Raw genomic sequence first — 27,509 nt, forward strand, 5'->3', positions numbered from 1 at the left:
ACACACACACACACGCACACAAAACCACACATAAACGATTATAAAATAAAATTACTTAATACTGCAAATTATAAAATAGCAATTTTCAGCCAGGCACACACCTTTAATCCCAGCACTTGGAAGGCAAAGGCAGAGGGATATCTGAGGCTGAGGCCAGCCTGGTCTACACAATGAAGTGAATTACTCAGAAGATATAGGGAGGAGGATCAAGGTCTGTGGAGCGGAGTGGTGCACACTTTTCATCCCAGCACTTGGGAAGCAGAGGGAAGCAGGTCTCTGAGTTCAAGGCCAGCCTGGTCTACAGAGTGAGTTCCAGGACAGCCAGGGCTATACAGAGAAACCCTGTCTTGAAAAACAAGACAATACAAAACAACTCAAGGTTATCTGCAGCTATAGAGTGAGTTCCAGATCAGCCTGGGCCACATGAAACCTGCTTCAAAACAAGCAAGAAAACACAAACCCTTTGACTTCTAAAACCATTATTGTTGTTTCTATTTAGGGGTGTGTGTATGTGTGTGTGTGTGTGCTCGTGTGTGTGCATGTGATGTATGGGACATACACATGAATTCGGGTGCTCGTGGGGCCAGAGGCCATGGATCACCTGGAGCTCATTGCAGGTGGCTATGGCCACCATGGAGGGGGTGGAGCTAGGATCCAAGCCCTTGTCCTCATGCTCCTGACCTCTGACCTCCCTCCTGTCCCCACAATAGTTATGAAATCTCTTTTTTGTTCTGCAAGTAGACAGAATGAGATATTACAAATTTACTTAAATTTACAGATTATCTTTTCAAATCAAAGCATCTAAAATATTCAGGTAAGCCTGAGGTAAATATTAAATATTAAAGCTAAATCATTCAGATTTTCTACCAAATCCTTGAACCTCCCCGCTGTGTAAACCGGGATGCATGTTTGTTTGGTAATACGATTATCTATTTTTATTGTGATTCTCCTCAAATCATCTCCTCATTTGACCTTAGCATGCTGTTCGGGCAGAGGCATTGTCATGGGTGGGGCCCATTAAGTCACACAGAGCTCTACATTAAGAAGGAACCCACACTTGAAAGGCCCCAGCCCAGGGTTAATTCCCTGTTGTCATAATTCCACAATTTTATTTTACATTTAAGCTCCTTAATTTTATTTTACGTTAGCACAGACAATTTTATAGTCAGCTTTAGTGTCAAGCATTGTTCAGCAAGGAGAGTGCATATTTTTAATGCACATGTCTGGAGGAAGTGCCAGGTTTTTGTATGTGAAATGGAAGACAGAGTGAAGATATCAGAAAGGAAAGTTTCCTAGTATCTAAAGGGGCTTTGAGTGAAAGGGTTGCAGCTGACAGAGGAAATGATGGGTAGTTTTAAAAATGTTCCTTGTGGGCCTGGAAAGACGGCTCAGTGGTTGCTCTTCCAGAGGTCCTGGGTTCAATTCCCAACTCACACAGTGGTTAGCAATTGTCAGTAATGGCACTTTCAGGGAATCCAATACCTTTTTCTGGCCTCCTTGGGTACACAGACATACATGCAGACAAATATCCATACACATAAAATAAAAATAAATGTCAAAATTTAAAAGCAAAGTACACTTTGAAAGCCAAATGTGGTAGTACACACATACCGCTTGGGACTGGCATTCCATTAGTGATGGAATACCTGCTTAGCATGCATAAGGCCTTGAATTCAATTTCTAGGACAGTGAAACAAGACACACACACATATGGACACATACACATGAGCTCTCACACATGAGCTCTCACACAAGCACACACATGCACACACAGCAGCATTGGTACGGATTGGTAATAAACTAGATGTGGTGATGCAGAAGATGCTAAAATGTGGCTCCTAAATTTCCAACCCCACACGAAGTACCACTTGCTGGGTGAAAAAAATTTAGAGGAAGAATAGAATCGAGGGTGAAATCAACACTGGAGCTGACAATATGCTCAAGAAGCTGGATACAGAAGAGTACATATTTTCATTCTTCCTTTCCTTACAATAAATTATATATATATATATATATATATATATATATATATATATATATATATACCTGGAAACCTTCAGAATATCAGAAAAACAGCTGATTCTGACATTGGTTTTTTTGTTTGTTTGTTTGTTTTGTTTTTCAATTACAAAGTGGCATCGCCTAGCAGAACAATTACTTTATATGAGCATCATCAGGGAACACTGAAAAGTGCCATCCCCGTGTAATTTCGGCAGCTTTAAATTCTTATGCAACCCCAATAGCAGGCAAAGTAAATGGTTACTGTGAAGGCTAGAGGTATTGGAAACACACACACACACACACACACACACACACACACACACATACACACTGCAGGCCTCATGCCTTTTCAGTCTCTGTGACTTTGAGACCAACCTGGTCTACATAGTGAGTTTCAGGCCAATAAGAACTGCATCCTGAGACCTTGTCTCAAGAGGAGGCGGGGAGATTTCAGTTTAGAAACAAATTTGACACAGTTTCATACTTCAGATTCTTTTCTTTAAAAAGGTTGTGTTAGATGGGAAGTGGTGGCACACACCTTTAATCCCAGCAGTGAGAAGGCAGACACAGTTGAGTTGGAGCCAGCCTGGTCGGTAAAGTGAATTCCAGGACAGCCAGAGATACACAGAGAAACCCTGTATCAATAATAATAATAATAATAATAATATAATGAATTTTTTAAAAGTGGAGTTGCATCCAGCAGAGGGGGGAGGGGTAGCATTGTACACAAGAAACAAACAAACAAACAAGAAAAACACGGTGCTGGGACCACATCTAATCGTATCCATCTCCCTTTCCTTCATCTTCCTTGTCCTCCTTTTCCTGCTATTTTTTGTCTGGGACGGCTCCCCTTTCTCTGTGTGAAGCTTTCATCTTTCCTGTGGCACATTTCAGTTCAGCTAAACAGCAGCCTTTCATAAAAGCCGCGGGCGCTCTGCCCCACCTCGCCTCTTTTCTTTGTGACGTCACCAATGCCCAGGACGCTCCACTTCTATTTGTCTGTCCTCCATAAAGCCCAATTTTCCAGGGCTCTCTCTTTCTCTCTGGAGGTCAATGCACTGCAATGGCTGTCTGCTATTCCTTTTTAACAGAAATCCTATGAAATTAAAACCATGGAACCAAAGGTGTAGCTCAGGGATAGAGCACTAGCTTAGCAGGCCCCTGGGTTTAATCTCCTTTTTCTTAAAAAAAGGCAAAAGCCACAAAGACAGAGAGTGGATATGGGGTTCCTGGAGGTTAAAAGTAGGGCAAAAACTGTACAAGTAGGAGGGAAAATGTGGGGGTGAGGGTAGTAAGGTGTTGGTTGAATGAATTCGTTAAAATATCCTTGAGCTGTGTGTGAGTTCTAAAATACCATGCAACTAACCAAGTATGGTTACTGAAAAGATCTGAAGTTGATTCAGGTCCCTGAAGTTATACAGCTGACACTGTTATTTCTAGTTCGCAAAGAAAGAGAATAGAAGTTAAAAATAAAAAATGTGTGCCTTTGTAGCTCAGAGGAACAATGCTTCTCTAGTATGTTCAAAGCCCTACACAGTCAATCCCCAGCTCCATAAGAATAAAATATATTAGCCGGGCAGTGGTGGTGCACGCCTTTAATCCCAGCACTTGGGAGGCAGAGGCAGGTGGATTTCTGAGTTTGAGGCCAGCCTGGTCTACAGAGCGAGTTCCAGAACAGCCAGGACTGCACAGAGAAACCCTGTCTTGAAAAACCAAAAAATAAAATAAAATAAAATAAAATAAAATAAAATATATTGAAAGTAAAAACAATAAACTTCCCATAGTTAAGTAACTACAAGGTAACATCCAGAATTGGAAGCTGATTCTTTTTTTCTGCCGAAGCCTCACTGTCTACTGTACTTCCTGTTTTAAATTATTTTTCCTATATCTCATAGGTCACAAGATATCTTGAAATTACAAAGCAGAAATGATAAAACCTAGAGGTTAGAAAATCCTGATGATATGTCAGCCTCCAGCACTGAGGGCAGGGGCTCTCTAGAAAAAATGACTGTACTCAGATGGATGTGTGTATAGGTCTGTACTCCTTGGTTACGGTACAGCTCGTCACTATGGCATTAATATGAAAGCTATTACATTTAAAAGTATCTGGGGAGTCTCTAGAGATGACTCAGAAGTTAAAATCACCCACTGTTCTTGCAGAGAACCCGGGTTCGGATTCTAGCTCTTACATGGCAGTTCATACCCACCTGTAACACTAGTTCAGAGGGCCCAGTGACTTCTTCCGGACTCTAAAGGCAGTAAGCACACACATAGTGTACATGCATGCAGCCAAAAGCATTCATGCATATAAAATAAAAATAAACAAGTATTTTTTAAAAGTATTTAGGGCCTGGTATTGTGAAGTCAGAAGCAGAGCATTTGGCCAGCTCCTGTGCTGACATTGTTACCAGTAGTTAGGGTCTGAGCTGGTGGGGTTCCAGGGTTTTTGCCTCTTATTCAAGAATAAAATAAAAAACCCACACAGGCTGCAAAGTAGCCAGGAAACTTTATTCAAAAGCAAAGGAATAGTACAGATGAAAAAATATTATATTATCAAGATTGACAGCCCGCTATCACAATGGAGGTACCCAAGGGCATCAGGTTATTGCCTGGGGCTTCTTTTCCTGGGGCGGGGCAGGGGGGAGGAGCTGGTTGCTAAGGGCATAGTTTGGATGGTTCTCTGTTTTGATTGATGGATTAGGTCATGACCATTTTTATTGTAAATATCCCTTCCTATAATGCATCTGATTTTAATTATGTGCCTGCCTGGTTGTGCACAGGGGTAATGTGTTAAATAGGGAAGCATCCCTAAAAGTTCACTTAGGAACACAGTTTTGCCTTATAGCACACACACCTAGAAACAGTTTAGGAGGAGTCAGCCTTTCCATTCATGCACCATGAGAAACGTGGAGTACAACGGAAGAGACTCTAAGTCGGATGGTCTTTAAGAGGAGGAAAGTTTTACTCCATTGTTCAGAATGGGGGAGGGGTGCATGCAACTCGATGCAGATGGAGGTTCTGTGTTAGGACTAAGTTGCTGGATACACTATTCAGAGAGATGTGTATGTGCTTAATGTATGCAGGTAAAGGTCTCCGGCTGCCAAGCACATTATTATTAGAAGATGATTGTGTGCACATCATAGCCAACTAGAATCTCAGGTTACTAAATTATTCCTGTGCTTGTGCTTGTCTGCCACAAGGCTCCGGGCTTGATTCCTAACAATAATAATAATAATAATAATAATAATAATAAATAGGAAAGCATTGGGGTGTAGTTGGGTGGCATGGTATGTGCTTAGCATGTGTAAATGAACCATTTAAATCCTCATTATGAGCATGTGTGCACACATACACAGCATACACACATACAGTACTTATGTGACAGGGTGTGGGGAGAATACATACCATCATCAGAAATGGTACCATTCCTGTCCTAGTGATTTCTTCTCCTTTTCATTTTTTTTTGGTATGGGATAAGTATACATGTTTAGAAAATAATTTAATGCAATCCAATCTGTCAGTTCTTCCTATTATTTCTGCTTAGGTGGAATAAACCAACTTTGTAAAAACAAATATCACGTTTTCTCTCGGAAGTGGAATCTGGAGGTGGAGTGAGAGGAGAGGATATAAAAATGAAGGGAGGGTTGTTGGGGAGGTAGGTGGAAGCAATGGGAGGAAAGGATAAAGGTTAGTAGGGGAAACATGGTAAATGTCCATCACGTGCATGTATAGAAATGCCACAGCGGCTCCCCTTACCTTGTGTGATTAGTATAACCAATAAAAATCAATAAAATCTTAAGTTGTGATAGGTGTCCCAAGAGGCTAAAACAAAGCATCCTGCTTTTAACTGAAACCTTAAATTGTTGTTGTATCTTGTTTTGAGATAGAGTCTCATATTGCTCAGATTAGCCTCAAATTCTTTGTAGCTAACGATAAAGTCTGCATATCAAACCCAGGGCCTGGTATAGTTTACCAACTGGACTAGGCCCCTATTCAGTTGGTTGGTATTGTGTTTGTTGAGACATAAAAGGTTTGGAATATAAACAAGCAAAAGGAAAAGACACTTTGCAGGGAGAAAAATAGCCTAGATGAAGGCCTTGGGCACAAAGGGTCTTCCATGGATAATGACCACATTGAAAGTTCTGCAGTGGAGTAGAGGCTGGGAAAATGGAGGCCTGTATGTGTGTGTGTGTGTGTGTGTGTGTGTGTGTGTGTGTGTGTGTGTGTGTGTATGTGGACTCCATACAAAGGGTCTGCTATTGTATTTCAAGAGAAACACCATGCTGTGCTATCGAGGAGTACCTGAGAGAAATACATGACCTAATTGGATATTGGGGAATCTTATCCCACCCACTGTGGAGAAGGAATCTCGGGGACTTCTGCTGGTTTATGAGAAGGTCTTAGAGCTCTGGGCCTTACCATTAAGGAGAACGGCCTACATTTTTAAAAGCTGGTTTTCTGTGTGTAGGAATGTGTAACTCAGACATTAAATACTTGTTTTGTTTAACATGCTTAAGGCCTTGGATTCAGCCCCCAACCCCCTCCCCTCAAAGCTTTCAAGCTTTCAGAATCTAAATTGTAACTTTTGTGATAGTGAACAGACCAAAAAAAAAAAAAAGTTAAATCGGCACATCTCTGAGTAATCCACCAAATTTAGCTCTTATTAAACTTTAATGTGTCTTCTCGCCAGCCAGGTATTTTGGTAAAGTGCAAATTCTTCACAGCTGACAAGCCCCCAGTGCCTGCCTATGACACTGGTTCACACACTTAGTAGCAAGTAGCTGGACTGTATTCCAGAATCTAAATTCTGATGTATCCACCTCCTTGATGCAGATCACAACTCTTGGTAGTCTAGCCAGTCGTCATCTAAGTATTTTACACTGAGTTTGCTTTAGTTTTTATTTTTTTCTTTTGGAGGGGGAGCCCAGTCTGGAGCTCATCCTGCCTCAGGACGACAAGCATGTGCCACCTCGTCTGACTTTAGAACTGTGGCGTGGGGTGGGGTGGAGCATAGGGTTAGTACTGAGGCTTTTCATTTCATCAGGGGGAAAAAAAATCCCGTTTCTGGGTATCTCCCGCACTGCATGTGATTAAGACTTAGTTACAGGTCAGAACAGACAAGGCACTTACTTAGAAAATAGTGTGAGGCTCTTAACACTTCACACGTAGCACTGAATGGATTGCTTTTCACCATTAATTGAGGCTTACTTTGTACCAAGCACTTTTATCTGCTTATGAACAGGGTGGGATTCTAGAAGCCCTCGGGTTAGTTTCTTGTCCAAAACATAGAGGCAAACTCAGCATCATTTCATAGCTAACTCCAGTTCCTTATCCTAACCACTGCTTTTGGGGATGGAGGGTAGTGTGTACAATTCTAAATGTAGAACTCCTTATTCTGTGACTAAAGCTTTGTGTTTCTCTAGTGAGTCTATAGAGTGTTGCTACTATCGCTTGATGGGAGGTCCTGGGTACCATAAGGCCTGGCCCCTCCCCTTCTCTCTCTGAGGGAGATTTCTTTATTAGCAATGTAACATGAACCCAGAACCTTTGGAAAATGATTAATCCCGGAACAGAGTATTTGAGAGGTCGTGTTTAAACCAATTACTATTACACGGTTGGGAAAAAAGAAAAAGAAAAAGAAAAAAAGACAGATAGGGAAATTTCACGTTGCCTTTTGTTCCTTAAAGAGCATCCTTGAAAACAACAATGGCATCCAATTTTAAAGGATTTAATTTCTTAATTTTATTTTTAAAAATCTCAAAACAGAGTTAAGACAAACAGATAGCAGTACTCTTTCTTGATTTGTTCTACTGAGAAAGTAAGGACTGCTAGCCTCCATTTGGAAAAAGATAAAACTGTGGGGTTTGGGGGAGGGGACGGACGTATGCTGGAGAATAAACCCTCATACACTCAAAGTCAGAATCTACCTGTAAACTACATATATCGCACGGCCCATAAAAGTGATAATATAAATCTCCCCAGAAATACTCATTCCTCCTTCCAAGCAGAGTCCGCCGCTTCCTCTGCCCTCCAACAGACCCAATTTGCTCTCGTTTTGCCAGTCGACGCTGTGTTGTATTCGGCTTGAATCGTTCCCCTTTCTTGCGATCAAAGATAACGATTAAAGTGTTTAATGGGCCTGGCTGGGGCGGGAGGTGGGCAGATCCGCCCGCAGATTGGGTTTGCTCCCCTGGCGCTGGCTGAGCGCTGGACAGGAAACTCTGGAAAGCAGCCAGAGCAAAGTGAAGTTCCTGGCGCGAGCGCGTGTCCTGCTCAAAGAACCCGGCGCTAGCGCATTCTTCGTGCAGTTATTGGCTGGGACTCTGTGTGCCGCTGTCGGCCAATGAAGACGCTGGAGATCTGGCCCGGGCCCGTCCCCCTTCGGCGCCCCGGGATGAGGCAGAGACTGAACAGCGGGCGAACAAATCAGCGGCGCCCAGAAAGCCATGTCGGACTCGGCGCCCAGCGCCCAAGCGCTAACCCGCTGAAAGTTTCTCTGCCAGACCTCCGGGACCACCTGGACCCCGGCAAGAGGAGCTGCTTTTGAGTGAGATGGTCGCAGAGGCCCGGAGCAGCGGACTGGTAAGCCCCGGGAGAACGGTGGGAGTTTTGCTTCTGCTAGCTGCCTTAACCGAGGCTTCCACCATCATTCACTATGAGATCCTGGAAGAGAGAGAGAGGGGGTTCCCCGTGGGTAACGTGGTCACGGATCTTGGTTTGGATCTCGGCAGTCTGTCGGCCCGCCGGCTTCGGGTGGTGTCCGGAGCTAGCCGTAGGTTCTTTGAGGTGAACTGGGAGACTGGAGAGATGTTCGTCAACGATCGACTGGACCGAGAGGAGCTGTGCGGGACGCTGCCCTCTTGCACTGTAACTCTGGAGTTGGTGGTAGAGAACCCGCTGGAGCTGTTCAGCGCGGAAGTGGTGGTCCAGGACATCAACGACAACAATCCCTCTTTCCCCACCGGGGAAATGAAATTGGAGATTAGCGAGGCCTTGGCGCCGGGGACGCGCTTTCCGCTCGAGAGCGCGCACGATCCCGATGTGGGGAGCAACTCTTTACAAACCTATGAGCTGAGCCACAACGAGTACTTTGCGCTCCGCGTGCAGACTCGAGAAGACGGCACGAAATATGCGGAGCTGGTCCTGGAGCGCGCCCTAGATTGGGAACGGGAGCCAAGTGTCCAGTTGGTACTGACCGCGCTGGATGGAGGAACCCCAGCTCGCTCCGCCACCCTTCCAATTCGTATCACAGTGCTGGACGCGAATGACAATGCGCCTGCCTTCAATCAGTCTTTGTATCGGGCGCGCGTCCGGGAGGATGCACCCCCAGGCACGCGCGTCGCCCAGGTTCTTGCAACTGACCTGGATGAGGGCCTCAACGGAGAGATCGTTTACTCCTTTGGCAGCCACAATCGTGCTGGGGTGCGGGAACTATTCGCTTTAGACCTCGTAACCGGGGTGCTGACAATCAAGGGTCGCCTGGACTTCGAAGACACCAAACTCCATGAGATTTACATCCAGGCCAAAGACAAAGGTGCCAATCCCGAAGGAGCGCATTGCAAAGTACTTGTAGAGGTTGTAGATGTAAATGACAATGCCCCGGAAATCACAGTCACCTCTGTATACAGCCCTGTCCCTGAGGATGCTCCTCTGGGGACTGTCATTGCTTTGCTCAGTGTAACTGATCTGGATGCTGGAGAGAACGGGTTGGTGACCTGCGAGGTTCCACCCGGTCTCCCCTTTAGCCTGACTTCTTCCCTCAAGAATTACTTCACTTTGAAAACCAGTGCAGCCCTGGATCGTGAGACCATGCCAGAATACAATCTCAGCATCACAGCTCGAGACTCGGGAATCCCCTCTCTCTCAGCTCTTACAACAGTGAAGGTCCAAGTGTCCGACATCAACGACAATCCTCCTCAGTCGTCCCAATCCTCCTACGACGTTTATGTTGAGGAAAATAACCTACCCGGAGTTCCTATATTAAACCTAAGTGTCTGGGACCCCGACGCCCCGCCCAATGCCCGCCTTTCCTTCTTTCTCTTGGAACCAGGAGCGGAAACTGGGCTCGTGGGTCGCTATTTCACAATAAATCGTGACAATGGAGTCTTGACTACCTTAGTACCCCTGGACTATGAGGATCAGAGAGAGTTCCAACTAACAGCTCATATAAACGACGGAGGTACCCCAGTCTTGGCCACTAACATCAGCGTGAACATATTTGTTACTGACCGCAATGACAACGCCCCCCAGGTCCTGTATCCCCGGCCTGGTCAGAGTTCGGTGGAGATGCTGCCTCGAGGTACAGCTGCGGGCCACGTGGTCTCACGGGTGGTAGGCTGGGACGCAGATGCAGGGCACAATGCCTGGCTCTCCTACAGCCTCTTGGGAGCCCCCAACCAGAGCCTTTTTGCCGTGGGGCTTCACACGGGTCAGATCAGCACTGCCCGCCCAATCCAGGACACAGATTCACCAAGGCAGATTCTCACAGTCTTGATCTCAGACAATGGAGAACCATTGCTTTCCACCACCGCCACCCTGACTGTGTCAGTAACTGAGGAGTCTCCGGAAGCCCGGGCCGAGTTCCCTTCTGGCTCAGCTCCCCGAGAACAGAACAAAAATCTCACCTTTTATCTCCTTCTTTCTCTAATCTTGGTCTCTGTGGGATTCGCAGTCACAGTGTTGGGAGTGATCATATTCAAAGTTTACAAGTGGAAGCGGTCTAGGGACCTCTACCGAGCTCCAGTGAGCTCCCTGTACCGAACCCCAGGGCCCTCCTTGCACGCAGACGCGGTGCGAGGAGGCCTAATGCCACCGCACCTGTACCATCAGGTGTACCTCACCACGGACTCTCGCCGCAGCGACCCACTGCTGAAGAAGCCTGGTGCGGCCAGCCCACTGGCCAGCCGCCAGAACACGCTGCGAAGTTGCGATCCAGTGTTCTATAGACAGGTGTTGGGTGCAGAGAGCGCCCCCCCTGGACAGGTAAGTGTTAGCAAGTCGTCTCTGAAACTTTAATGCTTGTGATTCCTGTACCTCGTTCAGAGAGGTATGGGTCTGTTTTGTTGTTACTGTTGCTTTGAACGATAGTGATGTTTTTCTGTGCGTGCTTCCAGACTTTGACCTACCCTTCCTAGATCAAACAGTGCCTTTAGGGGGAAGTGGCTGACTAGACTGTGCTTTGTGGTCCTATGTCAAGATGGTGATACTTGCTTGACACATTTGTGAACTCAGTTCACACCCTCAGTACCCTTTTGCCATCACAACTAACCAGCCATGCTAAGGGCACTTGATCTCAGCACTCAGAGCTTAGCTTGATAGGGTTTGCTTTGGAAATGAGCTCCTGGACACCTCTAACTAGTGTCAGTAGAAAAACTACCTTGTCTAGTCACCTTTCAAGTGCCTGCTACAACTTCTATATTAAAACTAATGTGTTTTAGGAGTTGTTTGGCTGTCTGAGGCTGTCCTGGAACCCACTATGTAGACCAGGCTGGCCTCAGACTCAGAGATCCACCTGCCTCTAAACTAATATTCTTTTAATAACCTTCATTAGCCTGCACAATCTTCTACCTCGTTCTCAGATAATTTATAAAGCTCTAGTCATTCTATAAATTTATTTCAAGTCCAGCACTTGAAATAGTGGGCATGTTACCAAATATCTTATATAAAGACAAAAATTTAACTATAATACTCAAAACTAATAATTTCGATTATGAAGATAAAATTTCATATTGAAAATAAATCTAGATGGCACAAAAGAACATCAAGTGGAAAAGTCTCTAGTGTTCCTGATCTTCTTCCAGCACTGTGCTTTGCTGGGTGTGGACCTACAAGGAAAGGGAGATTCATTGATTTCCTTAGAAAGGTAAAGCATTCTTTCATGCATGGTGGAATGCTGGTGACTATGAAGGCTTCCTATTGAGACAGGCTGCACAGAGTCTGAATTGTAGGAGAACCTCTGTTATCTGGTAGCTAAGTTGGTTATTGCTGGAAATTCTGTGGTTTGGTTTGGTTTGGTTTGGTTTGGTTTGGTTTGGTTTGGTGATTTTCTGTGTAGCCCTGGCTGACCTGAAGCTCACTCTATAGACCAGGCTGGTCTTGAACTCAGAGATCTGCCTGCCTCTGCTGGGATAAAAGGCATGTGTCACCACTGCCTTGCTATTGCTGGCAATTCTTGGGTTTGGCAATTAAACAAATGAGGATTCTCACTTACCAACTGAGTCTTTGACCACATGCTACTCGGTCTCCTTTCTAAGCCTCTTGCAAGCCAAGAGGAAACAACATGGGCTTTGTTGGACCCATTGGTGCCATTCTGCATGTCCCTGGTTGTCATGATGGTTAAACATTACTAATTATTACTATTGAGATTATCACTAGTACTTCTTTGTCCAAAAGCTTGAACTCTCTTTGGAATTGAGCAAATATGAAAACAGCTTAAACTGGCAAAGAAGAAGCTGAGGAAGGGTGATAGCATACAGAAAAGCTACTCCTCGGTCAGCCAAGGGCAATGTTCTCAAACTCAGGTACCCTTTAAAACCACCCAGGAGCCTTTCAAAAAGTTTGAAGCACAGACAACATCTCAAGTTTGCCCTAGAACCTGCCTGCCCATCATTTATTGTATGAAGCAGAGGGTCATGATCAGTCTGGTGTTCACAGAACCAGGAGCCAAAAACCAATAAAAACAAAAATACTACCAAGTCACTCTCCAGCTTTAAATGTTTAAATATTTCATGGATCAATTCTAGAAGGGCATTGTATGTAAGGTGTAATACTGTGGCATTTCAGTCACCAAAAGAAACAATTTTCCTAAATCACTAGCTTCTAGGCTGCTCTTCCCAATCATGTGTCTGTCTGTCTGTCCTAAGTAGCCCAGACTGATCTGATTCTCTTGTTTCCACCTTCCAAGTACTGGTATCATAGGTGTTCTGGATTATGCCTGGCTTAGTCTTTGAAAGTAGAACTGAGCAATTGGAACTGGCTCTTTAGGGTGACACAAATATATTTTAAAATTCAACTGTGGCAATAGTCCCATCAAGTTAGTATAGAGGGATATACAAAAAGCCATTAAATTGTACACTTCAAATAGGTGAACTGCATATTTCAATTATATTTCAATAAATATAATATATTTTATATGCTATATATTTATAATATATTTGTATTATATATTATATAAATATTATATATTATGTAATGTAATAATATATAAAATTTTTTAACCTAGAAGTAAAGGGGCTTAAGAAATGGCTCCGAGGTTTAAGAGCAATTGCTGCTTTTTCATAGGACTCAGGCTTGGATCCCACTCCCCATTCACACATTAGACAGCTAACAGCTTCCCATAACTACAGTTCCAAGGCATCTGACACCCTTGAGCACCTGCATGCATGTGGTGTGTATTAACTCATGCAAGCACATACAAGACACTCATAAACACGATCTCTAAAAACTAAACTAAAACAAAACAAAAAAAAACTTGAGGTGGAACCAGGATGATGACACACACTTTTAATCCCAGCACTTGGAAGCCGTCCAGATGCTGGTGGATAGCTGTAAGTTCAAAGCAAGACTCGTGGACCACTGTGAGTTCCAGGAAAGCCTACATAGTGACACTCTGCCTCAAACAAAAGAACAACCTAGAAATGGGAGAATCACACACCTGGCATTAAAGAACAAATCAAGGACATGTGGAATTAGGGCTTTATGATGCTCCAATTCTAGTAAGCAGACTGTGTTTGTTTTAGTGTGAACTTGCAATACCGTATACATAAGTTGCTCTTTCAGCTTTAAATAAGTTTTTTTCCTTCGTCAAGACATAAATATAAAACCTACTTTGTAAATCTTTAACCAGTATTTGTTGAAGTAATAAATGATATGGATATTCACAGTATATCAGTGTCCCCATGTGCTAGACACTATAAAGAATGAAAAGACAATCTTCTTTTATGATACACAGGATACCAGAGGCAATAGACATAACAAAAAAAGAAAAAAAGATAATGGATTCAGACATGGTTGTATGCACCTTTAATTGCAGCAGTTGTTAGGAGAGAGATCTGAGTTCAAGGCCAACCAGGACTACATAGTAAAACCTTGTCTTAGTAAGAGTTTCTATTGCTGTGATGACGTACCATGACCAAAAGCAACTTGGGGAGGAAGAGGTTTATTTCATTCACATTTCCGTATAACAGTTCATCATCAAAAGCAGTGAGGGCAGGAACTCAAGCAGGGCAGGAACTTAGAGGCAGGAGCTGATGCAAAAGCCATAGAGGGGTGCTGCTTCTGGCTTGCTCCCCATGGCTTTGCCCAGCCTGCTTTCTTATAGAACCCAGGACCATCACCCACAATGGCCTGACTCTTCTTCATCAATCACTAATTAAGATAATGCCCTGCAGGCTTGCCTACAGCCTGATCTTAAGTAGGCATTTTCTTATTTGAAGATCCTGCCTCTCAGATGGTTCTAGATTGTGTCAAATTGACATAAAACTGTCCACCACAAATCTTGTCTAAAAGAAGGGAGGAAGGTGGATGGTGTTCTGTCTTCTACAAGCAACAGTGGAGGCAAAGGGTAAGACACACCTAAGTCAGCCTGGGGAAGACAAGATTATAGAGGTGGTGGTGATGGCTTGAATGAAGAGTAAAGTTTAAATGGCCAGACTGGAAAAGGGGCCAAGGAGGGACTTGGTAGGAAATTCCATGCAGAGGGATAAAGGTAATTCATTATTGCAGAACCCTGAAGTGTGTCTATAACAGTCTGGATAATCAAGGTTTTAGATCCTGAATGACCTGTGGGTCATGTCATAATGGTGGTGGTGGTTGTTTCATTTTCTAATCCCATATAAAATAATCATTTCAGAATGACTGCTTCTTCAAGGCTAACCTTGAATAAGGCCACCCCTACACACACACACACTCCACATGCACACACACACATACTGATGCACACACACACAGAGACATGCACACCACACACCCATACTGACACTCTCACACACACCACACACATAGAAACATACATACATAACATAAATAAAATTACATACATACCATATGCACACATACACACACTCCATATACCCCACAGACACACATATACCACATACTCACATGCACAACACACAGAGACAAACATGCACACCACACAGCACATACACACACACACATTCCACATGGGTACACACACCACACATACCACATTACCACACAGACTGACACACTCACTCACACACCACACACACAGACACATACTACACAACACTACACACACAAATACCACATGCACACATACACACACCCCAAACACCCCACAGACATACATACACCACACACTCACATGTAGACACACGCACACCACACACACACTCCACATGGGCGCACACACACAGACACCACACATATACCACACCATATACCACACTCCTCCCCCACATATACACACACCTTACACACTCACACACAGACTCCACACATACCCACATACCACATACACACTACAAACACACACACTCTCCACATGTTCACATACACCACATACACATATGCACATATACACTCCACATGCACACACAAAACACACACCACATGCACACCTCAAACCACAAATACACATACAGTCCCTACACACATGCACACACACCACACATAGACCACAGCCACAGGCACCCATACACACACATACACACAAACACATACATACCACACACACACACACACACACACACGATGCCATCAGTATTTTTCTTGTTTTGGCAGTTACTCTGGCAGCCATACGAGAAATGGATGAGATCAATGGGAGATGCACAGAGGCAGTGCAGATTGGAGGAAATGGCTGCATAAAGTCTCCAGGCTTGTTGGTTGATCTAAGAAACAAGGGATAGGAATACATTAAAGATGGGAACTCCTCCCCCCTCCCCTCCCCTCCCCATTCCACACTTAGGCAACTGAGGTCATGGGTTCTGTCAGCAACACTTGGTAAAGCAGGCTGATTCCTCACCACTGTTCCCATGGAGGAGGTATATATGGCAGCTTTGTTATTTTGTGGTTTTTGTATTTTTGGTGGAGGAACTTGTTTTGCCTTTACATAAGAACACAGAATATGAGAGTTTCATGTTGGGTGCTGACTTCAGCACAGTGGGGGAAAAAAAGACCATAAGGATAAGAACACTTGATCTGCTTTTGGTTTTGGTAGCTATTGGTAATCTAGGCAAGGATTTGGATGAATTAACAGAGCTCACACTTAGCTCTGTCTGAGATTTTCTTTCGCTGGTGTGTTTACTGTCAGAGGTACAGCTTTCAGGCACCTATGGTGCAAAGCATGCGCTGTTCCTGCGCTTGGGCAAGTTAGTAGGCAGCTGCTAAGAGGTCTGAATGAGGGGTGGGGGTGGGGTGAGATTAAGTCCGGAGCTACAAGAGGTCCCCTGGGGCTAAGTGAAAGGCTTGTTCTTTTGAAATGGTCCCTGTTGGTAATTAACAACAAATCATGAATACTATGGTGTCAGATAAAGAGGATTTGTAGGCACAATGTTGGTGGAGGCTGATCCCTATCATTCAAGAAGGCTGTTCAGTCTTTGAACACTAGCAGCCTGCCAGGTAATGCGAGCTAGTCCTGAGGAAAACCCCGAGACTGATTCGCACAGTTTTGGACTGGCTCCCAATTCCCGTTTCCGCCACCTACTTCATACTGTCCTTGAGATCAACGAATGGTAGCTTCCTGTTGTAGCAAATATTTGAATAAGAGGTTTGGTTTCTGCTGTGCCTTCTGTTACAATAAAAACGTGTGCTGTATAAATTTAATTGGCTTCATTAATGTGTACGCCTTCTCTGCAAAGAGAGGTAATCTGGGGAGGAGCAGAATGGTGGGAATATGCAGGGCTTCTTATAGGCTGTTGCTTTAATACAACCAGCCTGAGATGGAAGCTACTCATTTAGAATATTGGTCGGTGACAACACTGGCTGGAACAAAGTGACCAGTCTCAGATAGCCACTAGCTTTCCTGGGCTGCAGGTTGCTAGGGCTCAGGAGGTAGCTGTTTTCCCCGCGAAAAGGGGCGGGGTGAATTGATGTGTTAGAGGGGGAATACATATATGATTTCTGCCTCTCCCCGATGATAACGAGCCACGGACACAAATGCGAACTGAACAGAAGGAAGGTCGAAAGAAACGTTGGTATTTATTATGTTGGGGGGTTTGTTTGGCGGGGGCTGCATGTGTGTGTTTCCTCCCAATGCTACGACGCATTAACCCTGCTGCTATTGGGACATTCTCTTCTCAGCCTATTGGCTGAGCCCAGGAGTTGCTGCCTGCCAATCGGGTAATGAAAGGCAGACAAATCTACCCCGCCACCAGCAAAAAACGGCGCGTAACCCTTGCAGCGCCGGCGGAGCCGCGCCAGACCTGGCGCGGGGAAGGGAGATAGGTGTCTCCAGCTGCTGTGGCTGTTAGGGGCGGGTCAGCTTCTTTGGCGTCTCCGGACCAAGTAGAGAATTAGCGGATGGCAGCAATGCCCAGCACGGTGAGAAGCTGGGTAGAAATTTGGTGGGGGGCTACCCTTTTGTTCCTCTTTTGCCACCTGGGCTACGTTTATGGGCAGATTCGCTACCCGGTCCCAGAGGAGTCACAGGAAGGGACTTTTGTAGGGAATGTCGCCCAAGATTTTCTGCTGGATACAGAGAGTCTATCCGCTCGCAGGCTGCAGGTCGCTGGAGAGGTGAACCAAAGACACTTCCGTGTGGATTTGGACAGCGGAGCCCTGCTCATCAAAAATCCAATCGATCGAGAGGCACTGTGTGGGCTCAGTGCCAGCTGCATCGTGCCCCTGGAGTTTGTAACCGAAGGGCCTTTGGAAATGTACCGAGCGGAGGTTGAGATCGTAGATGTGAATGATCACGCCCCCCGATTTCCGCGGCAGCAGTTGGACTTGGAAATCGGGGAAGCAGCTCCGCCAGGACAGCGTTTCCCCTTGGAAAAGGCTCAGGATGCAGATGTTGGGAGCAATTCCATTAGCAGCTACAGACTAAGCTCCAATGAGCACTTTGCCCTGGATGTCAAGAAGCGCAGCGACGGCAGCCTGGTCCCAGAGCTGCTTCTGGAGAAGCCCTTGGATCGTGAGAAGCAATCCGACTACCGCCTGGTGCTGACTGCTGTGGATGGAGGGAACCCCCCTAGATCTGGCACCGCAGAGCTCCGGGTGTCAGTGCTGGATGTGAATGACAACGCCCCAGCCTTCCAGCAATCCAGTTACAGGATCAGCGTGTTGGAGAGCGCGCCAGCGGGCATGGTGCTCATCCAGCTCAATGCCTCTGACCCAGACCTGGGACCTAGTGGTAACGTCACCTTTTCTTTTAGTGGTCACACCCCTGACCGTGTGAGAAACCTCTTTAGCCTTCATCCCACTACTGGAAAGCTTACCCTTCAGGGGCCTCTAGACTTTGAGAGTGAGAATTATTACGAATTTGATGTAAGGGCTCGTGATGGGGGTTCTCCAGCCATGGAGCAACACTGCAGCCTTAGGGTGGATCTTCTAGATGTGAACGACAACGCCCCCCACATCACAGTGACCTCTGAGCTTGGAACTCTACCAGAGAGTGCAGAACCTGGCACTGTGGTAGCACTAATCAGTGTGCAGGACCCTGATTCGGGGTCAAATGGGGATGTGAGCCTCCGAATTCCCGACCACTTACCATTTGCCCTCAAGTCTGCCTTCAGGAACCAGTTCTCCCTCGTGACAGCAGGACCCTTGGACCGAGAGGCCAGATCCAGTTACGACATCATGGTTACCGCTTCTGATGCTGGGAACCCTCCGCTGAGTACCCACAGGACGATTTTCCTCAATATCTCAGATGTGAATGATAACCCACCCTCATTCTTTCAGAGGTCACATGAGGTGTTTGTTCCTGAGAACAATCGCCCAGGGGACCTGCTTTGCTCCCTTGCAGCCTCTGACCCAGACTCTGGCTTAAATGCATTAATCTCATACTCTCTCTTAGAGCCCAGAAACCGAGATGTGTCGGCTTCTTCCTTCATCTCTCTGAACCCCCAGACAGGGGCCGTTCATGCTACTAGATCATTTGACTATGAACAAACACAGACACTGCAGTTTGAGGTGCAGGCCAGGGACAGGGGCAGCCCACCTCTCAGCAGCACTGTGACAGTGCGCCTGTTCGTTCTAGACCTCAATGACAATGCCCCAGCAGTGCTACGCCCCAGGGCCAGGCCTGGTTCCTTATGTCCCCAGGCGTTGCCTCCATCAGTTGGGGCTGGTCACCTCGTCACAAAGGTGACGGCTGTGGACTTAGATTCAGGTTACAATGCTTGGGTTTCCTATCAGCTCCTGGAGGCCCCAGATCCCAGCCTGTTTGCAGTCTCCCGTTATGCAGGGGAAGTACGGACTGCTGTTCCCATCCCAGCTGACCTCCCACCGCAGAAGCTGGTCATAGTGGTGAAGGACAGTGGTAGCCCACCACTCTCTACCTCTGTGACTCTCCTAGTGTCCTTAGAGGAAGACACTCATCCAGTTGTCCCCGATCTTCGAGAATCTTCAGCTCCCCGGGAAGGAGAATCCCGCCTAACCCTCTACTTGGCTGTGTCCTTAGTGGCGATCTGCTTTGTCTCCTTTGGTTCTTTTGTGGCACTGCTCTCTAAGTGTCTTCGTGGGGCTGCCTGTGGAGTAACGTGCTTTCCTGCTGGCACCTGCGCCTGTCTCACCAGATCTCGGAGGAGGGAGGGGCTTCCTCCTTCCAATGGGATCCTCCGAATCCAGCTAGGGTCAGAAGATCCTATCAAGTTTGTTGACGTGGGAGGCCACTCTCATGGCTGTACACCATTGGCTTCTGCGCCCACTCGGAGTGATAGCTTCATGATGGTGAAGTCACCCAGTGCACCTATGGCTGGGGAGCCCGTGCGGCCAAGCTGTCCACCCTCTGATCTTCTCTATGGGCTAGAGGTGAGACCTTTGCAGGCTCAGCCAATGCTTGAGGGTGATTGTGATCCAGCCATGTGGCTGGGCCGAGTGCCAGAGGGTACTGACCTCCCTGTAAGAGCCCATAGGGGTGTCACCATTTTTGTAAGTAGTAACTGTGTTGTAAATGCAGTGCTCTACAAGTGGTTTCTGAATTGACTGGTGGTTAGAACTTGGGGATGAGTCAAGCCTATAGATCAGGACTCAGTGGGGGCTGGTGGGGAGGCAGTAATAATGTCCTTATTTTTGAGAGTAAGAAATGAAAGTAACTGGTTATCAAGAACCAAGCTGCTGTGGAAACAAGATAATGGAATGTAGGAGCAACCAATCGAAGCTGTCTTGCACAAATGTGGGTTGGGCCAGGACATCACCTAAACCCAGGACCGCTTCCTCTGTTCTTTCTGAATGAGAGGGCTGTGCCCTGGAGAATATTGACTCTGGATTACCATCTCCAACTGGTTCGATGGTAGACTAAAATTCTTTTGTTTCAGAATGTTGTCTGGTGTCCTCTGGCCCAGCATGGTGAAGGGAAGTGTTTATTTGGAAAAAATAGCAATGTCAAAAAAAAAAAAAAAAAAAAAAAAGGAAAGAGCCCATGGAACTGAGAGGTGCACATCAAAGAGGTAGTGGAGATCTTGCCCTGGGACTCCTGGTATTCCCCACTGGGATGTGGACTAGATGCAGTAATCTGGGAACTGAGAGCATCTGTTACCTCTTTAGGGGAAAGCACTAGGTGGGTGGTCACTCCGAGTCAGAGAACTCACAGAGACAGACATTCTGGGGATCTTTTATTGTATTCATCTTTACATCCCATTCTCAGTCCCCCTTCCTCCACATTCTGGGAATCTTTAGGGAGAGTTTTGGATTCAGTGAAAACTATAAAACCCTGAGGCCATTGTGGCTTCTGGTCCCTCTGTAGTAGCCCAGATCCCTTCCTATAAGCTGTGCTGCTGGTCCCATTCTGAGTCTAGGGTCTCAGAAAAGCTAAGTCAGGTAGCTCTTGGCTGACATTGCTGGAGAGCAGGGCAGGATTTTAGAAGGTTCTGACAAAGCTTGATCAGTATTTGGTAGGATCTGGGGCTTGGGAGGAGGGGAAGGAAAATGCCTGCCATGTGGGCTTTGCATCTCCGCAAGGACACGTTTTTGTTGGTTCAAGCAAAAAAGCTTCTGAAGTCACGCAGGAAGTTGCTGGGACAGAACACTAAGGAGTTTTGTACCATTTTAATCTTCCCTGTTGAGCACCATCTGAGCCATCAAACTTCCCTGCCAGAGGGGGCTGAATCAACCTGCAGCCCAAATGAGTGGGGAGGCTTCTGTGACACAGATTTTTCAGCGACGGTTCCCAAGGTTTCCGGGACCGAGGAGACTTCATAATTGGTTGAGAGCAGACAGACTTTTTGGCCAATCAAACTTAGAGCTGAGGTGGGGGATCTGCTCTTCCTGCCCGCCTCTCCTCCTCCAGCTCCCTAGAGCCACTTACATTTAACTCCCCTCCCCCTCCCACCCCCGCCAGTTGGTGACTAAGAAAGGCTTGCAGGCAGGCAAACCTCAGAGCAGTTTTTTAAAGAGGCTGGAAGGAGACTTAGGAGACTTCAGCTTCTGCATTCCAGGCTCTGGGTGTTTACCTTGGAGACAGGACAGCACAGTTACTCTCCAAGAAGGGACTTCTGGGTCATGGGGCCTATGGCATCACCACAGGTCGCTGGGAAATGGCAAGTGCTGTGTATGTTGTCCTTGTGCTGCTGTGGCTGGGTGTCTGGGCAGCTTCGGTATTCAGTGGTGGAGGAGTCTGAGCCGGGGACTTTGGTGGGGAACGTTGCTCAAGATCTGGGCTTAAAGGGGACAGATCTATTGAGCCGCAGGCTGAGATTGGGCACTGAGGAGAATGGGCGCTATTTTTCCCTGAGTTTGGTGAGCGGAGCTTTGGCAGTGAGTCAGAAAATTGACCGAGAGAGCCTGTGCGGAGCCAGCACTAGCTGCCTGCTGCCTGTACAGGTGGTAACTGAACACCCCCTGGAGCTCACCCGGGTAGAGGTAGAGATCCTGGACCTCAATGACAACTCTCCCAGCTTTGCCACTCCTGATCGAGAGATGCGCATCTCGGAATCAGCTGCACCTGGAGCCAGGTTCCCACTGGATAGTGCCCAAGACCCAGATGTGGGCACCAATACTGTGAGCTTTTATACTCTCAGCCCCAACAGTCACTTCTCTCTGCATGTGAAGACCCTAAAAGATGGAAAGCTCTTCCCAGAGCTAGTGCTAGAGCAACAGCTAGACCGTGAGACTCAGGCAAGACATCAGCTAGTACTCACTGCTGTGGATGGGGGAACCCCAGCCCGCTCAGGGACCAGCCTTATCTCGGTCATTGTGCTGGACGTCAATGATAATGCCCCAACCTTCCAGTCCTCAGTTCTACGTGTGGGACTCCCAGAGAACACACCCCCGGGTACACTGCTGCTCCGTCTCAATGCCACTGATCCAGACGAGGGCACCAATGGCCAACTAGACTACTCTTTTGGAGACCATACATCTGAAACAGTGAAGAATCTCTTTGGCCTGGATCCTAGCAGTGGAGCAATCCATGTATTGGGTCCAGTAGATTTTGAGGAATCAAATTTCTATGAAATTCATGCTAGAGCTCGAGACCAGGGACAGCCAGCCATGGAGGGCCACTGTGTAATTCAAGTGGATGTAGGGGATGCTAACGACAACCCCCCTGAAGTGCTGCTGGCATCTTTGGTCAACCCTGTCCTAGAGAGCACACCCGTGGGCACGGTTGTGGGATTGTTTAATGTGCGGGACCGAGACTCAGGTAGAAATGGTGAGGTGAGCCTGGAGACATCTCCAAACCTGCCATTTCAGATCAAGCCTTCTGAGAACCACTACTCGCTGCTCACCAGCCAGCCTTTGGACCGAGAGGCCACGTCCCATTATACCATCGAGCTGCTGGCCAGTGATGCTGGATCACCCCCCCTACATACCCATCTCACCCTCAGGCTGAACATTTCAGACGTTAATGACAACGCACCCCATTTCACCCAACAGCTCTACACTGCTTATATCCCAGAAAACCGCCCACCAGGCTCTCTCCTCTGTACTGTGGCTGCCTCTGATCCAGATGAGGGGGATAATGCCCGCCTCACCTATTCTATTGTGGGGAGTCAAATCCAGGGAGCCCCAGCCTCCTCCTTTGTGTATGTCAACCCCGAGGATGGACGAGTCTTTGCCCAGCGGACCTTTGACTATGAGTTACTGCAGATGCTGCAAATCGTGGTGGGGGTCCGAGATTCCGGCTCTCCCCGACTGCATGCTAACACATCTCTCCATGTGTTTGTCCTCGATCAGAATGATAATGCCCCAGCTGTGCTGCACCCACGACCTGGCAGGGAGTTCTCAGCCCCTCAGCGTCTCCCCCGATCTGCCCCTCCTGGTTCTTTGGTCACCAAGGTGACAGCCGTGGATGCTGACGCTGGTCACAATGCATGGCTCTCTTACTCTCTCTTACCACAGTCCACAGCCCCCGGACTGTTCCTTGTATCTGCACACACTGGTGAGGTGCGCACAGCCCGGGCCTTATTGGAGGATGACTCTGATACCCAACAGGTGGTGGTCCTGGTGAGGGATAATGGTGACCCTTCCCTATCCTCCACAGCAACAGTACTGCTGGTTCTGGAGGATGAGGATGCAGAGGAAATGCCCAAATCCAGTGACTTCCTCACACACCCTCCTGAGCGGTCAGACCTCACCCTTTACCTTATTGTGGCACTAGCAGCTGTCAGTCTCTTATCCTTAGTTACCTTCACTTTCATGTCAGCTAAGTGTCTGCGGAGGCATGAAGATGGGGACCGGGGTGGGGGCCACTGCTGCAGGGGCCAGGACTCACCCTCCAGGGAGTTCTATAAGCAGTCCAGCCCCAACCTCCAGGTGAGCTCAGACGGCACACTAAAGTACATGGAGGTGACCCTGCGGCCCACGGACTCTCAGAGCCATTGCTACAGGACGTGCTTTTCTCCGGCCTCGGACGGCAGTGACTTCACTTTCCTCAGGCCCCTCAGCGTTCAGCAGCAGCCCTCAGCCTTGGCGCTGGAACCCGAGGCCTTGCGTTCCCGCTCTAGTACGCTGCGGGAGCGGAGCCAGGTGAGGGCTGGGAGCCGCCATGCGACCCCCGGGAGGGCGCGATGGAGAAGCTGCCCGGTCCACCTAAGGGGGCTTTGCTCTTGCACTCTCTTTCTCTTTGTACCAAGCTGGCACACCTGTTGGATGCGTTGGAAAGTGGACAGAGTGGTTGAGGCAAAGACAGGGTTCTGAGCGTGGGGGGAGGGGGTGTTTATGGGCAAGGGGAGGGAGACGCAACTCCTAACCCGCATGTAGAAGGGGTGGCGCCCCGCATTGCTGCTGGTGAATTCGCAGCGATGTGGCAGATGCTGGGGGTCCTGCGTAGACCAACACAGACCCATGCTGCAACCTCCTGGGTGCTGGCTCCACCGAGGTCTTCCCCTCTTGAGGCTTTCTCCCTGCTCTGCCGACCCGTCGTTAACTTCAACTCTGCTTACTCCAGCTCCAGCCAACCAGTGATGTTTGGCTACGGCTGGCTGGTATCTTCCTTGCTGGTCACACCTTCGCGCCGCTCCTCCCCCACGCAGCCCTTGGGCCGCCCCGGAAGTGCTCCGGTTGGCTGAGACCTGGTGAGGTTCCCAGGCCACGCCTGCCCAGGACCAAGCAAGGGTTCAGGAGTTTCTCCCCAACCCGCCCAAAACTGCCTAGCAGACAGGGTTACATGGTCCTGAGCTGGGTTGGTTTCCAGAAATTCAGGAGTGACGCTGGCCCTCTAGGCTTGGCTCAGGACAGGCAGAACCTGCTAGCTCCAGGTCTGGCCGGTCCTGGAGTTCACGCCTAGACCCTCACTCTCAGCGCCTGCGCCAGGACACTCGGGTGTTAACAGAGACCCTCCCCTCCCCCTGAAAGTGGGAGCCTGGAGAACTCCTACTCCGGGGACTCAAAACTAGGCTTTGGCTCCGTCGTAAATGTACTCAAAGATCTAGGGTCAGGATTTGGGGAAAATGCTCAGAGTGTCTGAGACTTGGCAAATCTTCCCTCCTCTGACAGATGGGAAAACCACAGCTTCTGCCAGAGGTAGCCCTCAGGTGCAAGGAAACTGAAATGGGAGACGGGGAAAGCACAAACTCCACAAACTCTGAAGCTTTAATTCAGTCTGTCCATCCTCGACCCCATCCTCTGCTGTATGGGGTTTATATTTTGGAACATATACAGCTACTTTCTGATAGTTGATTGAAAGAACCCTACTACACACCTCCTTTAAAGGCCAGCAACACTCTACAGAGGCAGGCAGATCTCTGAGTTCGAGGCAAGCCTGTTCTACTTAGTGAGTTCCAGGCCAGCCTGGAGTACACAGACCCTGTCTTTAAAAAAAAAAAAAAATTAAAACCACCACAACAAAAACTAACCAGAAAGAAGGAACCAAGCAAATCAAAGAGCCAGGAACCAGCCGTTGCCTCTCCTACCTGTCTTTGGATAGTTATTAGCCTGCTAGTGGTTGCTTTAGCAGAGGCCAAGCAACTTGCTCAAGTTTAGAATAAATGGTGAAAGAGTCTAATGCAAGTCTGTTTAACCCCAGTGTGTGCTTTGAACAGCTTGGCACTTGGAACTTGTAAAGATGAACATGTGCTAGGATGAGACAGGATTGGGGGCGGGAGGGGGGGCTTTCCTCAATAAGACCTCAAATATGGAAGAAAGTCTTTGGGGATCTCCTCTCTGCAGCTCTCACTGAACAAACCTGTCCCCTTCCCCTCCCCCACCCCATGCTCATATGGGTGTAAAGTTTCAGCCCCACTTCCTGTCAGATCACCATTCCACATCCTCATGTGCATTCTCCTGTCAAAGGGTACAGTGGCTGAGGGTCCACGGCAGCCCCGGAATGGTGCCCACCATGGCACCTGATATCTTAGGTTTCTGGGTTCCACCCACAACGCTGTCACTCGTGAACCTCAGTGTGAGTCATTGGCAAGTCCTGGGTCTTCCTTCTCCCCAGAGTAATCACACAGAGTGCTCACACTCTCTCCTCCTGGGAGCCTGTGTGAGAATTAATTACCAGCACATCCCAGAAACTGGTGAAGTCATGGCTGTAGGAGAATGTGGGATACATCTCCTGGAAGGGACCTAAGGAAGTTAGAAATTAAGCGGTGGCTGGCGAGCCCTGCACATTGAGTTGGTTAGGAGAGGGCTACGGATCAGTTGGCTCTGTCTGGAGCCTGTAGAATATGGTCCCACTGGATTCCATCCCAGCCACTTTCTCCGCCTTGGACAGAGCTGCCTTGTTCCCATCTCCTTGGTCACAGGCCATTGTGAGGCATGAAGTTCTGGGGGTGAGAGGCATCCCGGAGCTTGGATGCCCTATAAAGGCTCAGGCTGGCATGACTCCTAAATTAATAATGTATTTAGCTGTGGGAAGAGGTCTTTGAGATCGAGGGCCCGGAGGAGGTGGCCCTCTGAATGTGTGAGTGCACAACGTGGCACAAAAAGGGTTACCCAGAGCAGCAGCCATCTTGCTGCAGCCAAGGCTTTGTTCCCAGCTGAGGAGCTGAATGGTTCTAGCCTTGGACTGGTGGGATTTTACTCTCTGACACTTGGGGGGGGGGAGCACTTTTTTGCACTCTTTCCTCAGTTCCACAAAAGACACTTTGGGTCCTTGAATATTGGCTTAGAAGTTCAGAGTCTGGGACAGGAAAAAAGGATCCATTTCTTCAGCAAAGAAATCTGTGTTTGTTCACTGTAATCAAATGAAATATTTTGTTAGTCTCCGGGTTGGTTCTCCCCACCCCCACCTTTGGAGCGATGTGTACCCTCCCCCACCTTATCCCATTTCCTTCCTTTACCCACTCCCTGCCCCCATTCCCAGGGGCTCTGGTAACACCTAGCTGTTGGGTACTAAGCCTCTCTCTGTTTCCTCCACAGCAAGCCCCGCCCAACACTGACTGGCGTTTCTCTCAAGCCCAGAGACCCGGCACGAGCGGGTAGGTGACTGACTCCTCATCCCACCCTCTTCTCTGCGGCATTTTCTCCGTGATGACGTGGGAGAAGATGAGGGGAGGGCTCGGCATTTTCTACAAATGGCTTCTTTCCCTGGTTCATGATTTCAGGAGGCTTTTGTGTTCTGGGGGCTGCTGAGCAGATCCCAGAAAGAAGAGATGCCTGCTCCAGCTATTTTGGAAGCAAGATTCACCCACGCACCCTCTTCCTTCTCCCAGTCACACGCACATTTTCCGATCTCCTGAAGGCTCTGTAGGTGGGGGTGGGGTGAGGAGGACTTTTATCTGTCCGTTGTTTACATTCTCCTCCAGTCGAGCTGGGCTTTAGCCTGACCTGTGACTTGAGTAGAGGAAGTGGGGCCAGAGAAAAACAGGCTGTCTCCAGTCAGAACCTTGTGTGAACCGTGGAGGAAAATGGAGGAGAGAGAGAGAGAGAGAGAGAGAGAGAGAGAGAGAGAGAGAGAGAGAGAGAGAGAGAGCAGCCCAGCAGCTGTGGAAAAAGGAAACCACAAA

The 27,509-nt window shown here is 47.7% G+C and overlaps 1 protein-coding gene across 22 annotated transcripts in view; it reads left to right on the forward strand.

Moving 5' to 3' along the window:
* Window positions 1-27,509, forward strand: part of LOC110284891 (protocadherin gamma-A4) — a 180,868-nt gene that overhangs the window by 137,411 nt on the left and 15,948 nt on the right. For 18 of the 22 annotated variants that reach the window (XM_021150886.3, XM_021150870.3, XM_021150874.3 and 15 more), the window contains exon 2: window positions 26,923-26,981. In XM_021150886.3, the coding sequence (XP_021006545.1) occupies window positions 26,923-26,981 (59 nt within the window). Of the gene's footprint in view, window positions 1-8,227; window positions 10,984-17,351; window positions 19,936-21,451; window positions 24,088-26,922; window positions 26,982-27,509 lie in introns of those variants that run through there. The other 4 variants (XM_021150862.3, XM_085833510.1, XM_021150859.3 and 1 more) reach the window with 4 other exon arrangements.

The sequence above is a fragment of the Mus caroli genome, unplaced genomic scaffold (assembly GCF_978045245.1).
Source record: "Mus caroli unplaced genomic scaffold, Mus_caroli_1 scaffold_19, whole genome shotgun sequence".
Taxonomy (NCBI): domain Eukaryota; kingdom Metazoa; phylum Chordata; class Mammalia; order Rodentia; family Muridae; genus Mus; species Mus caroli.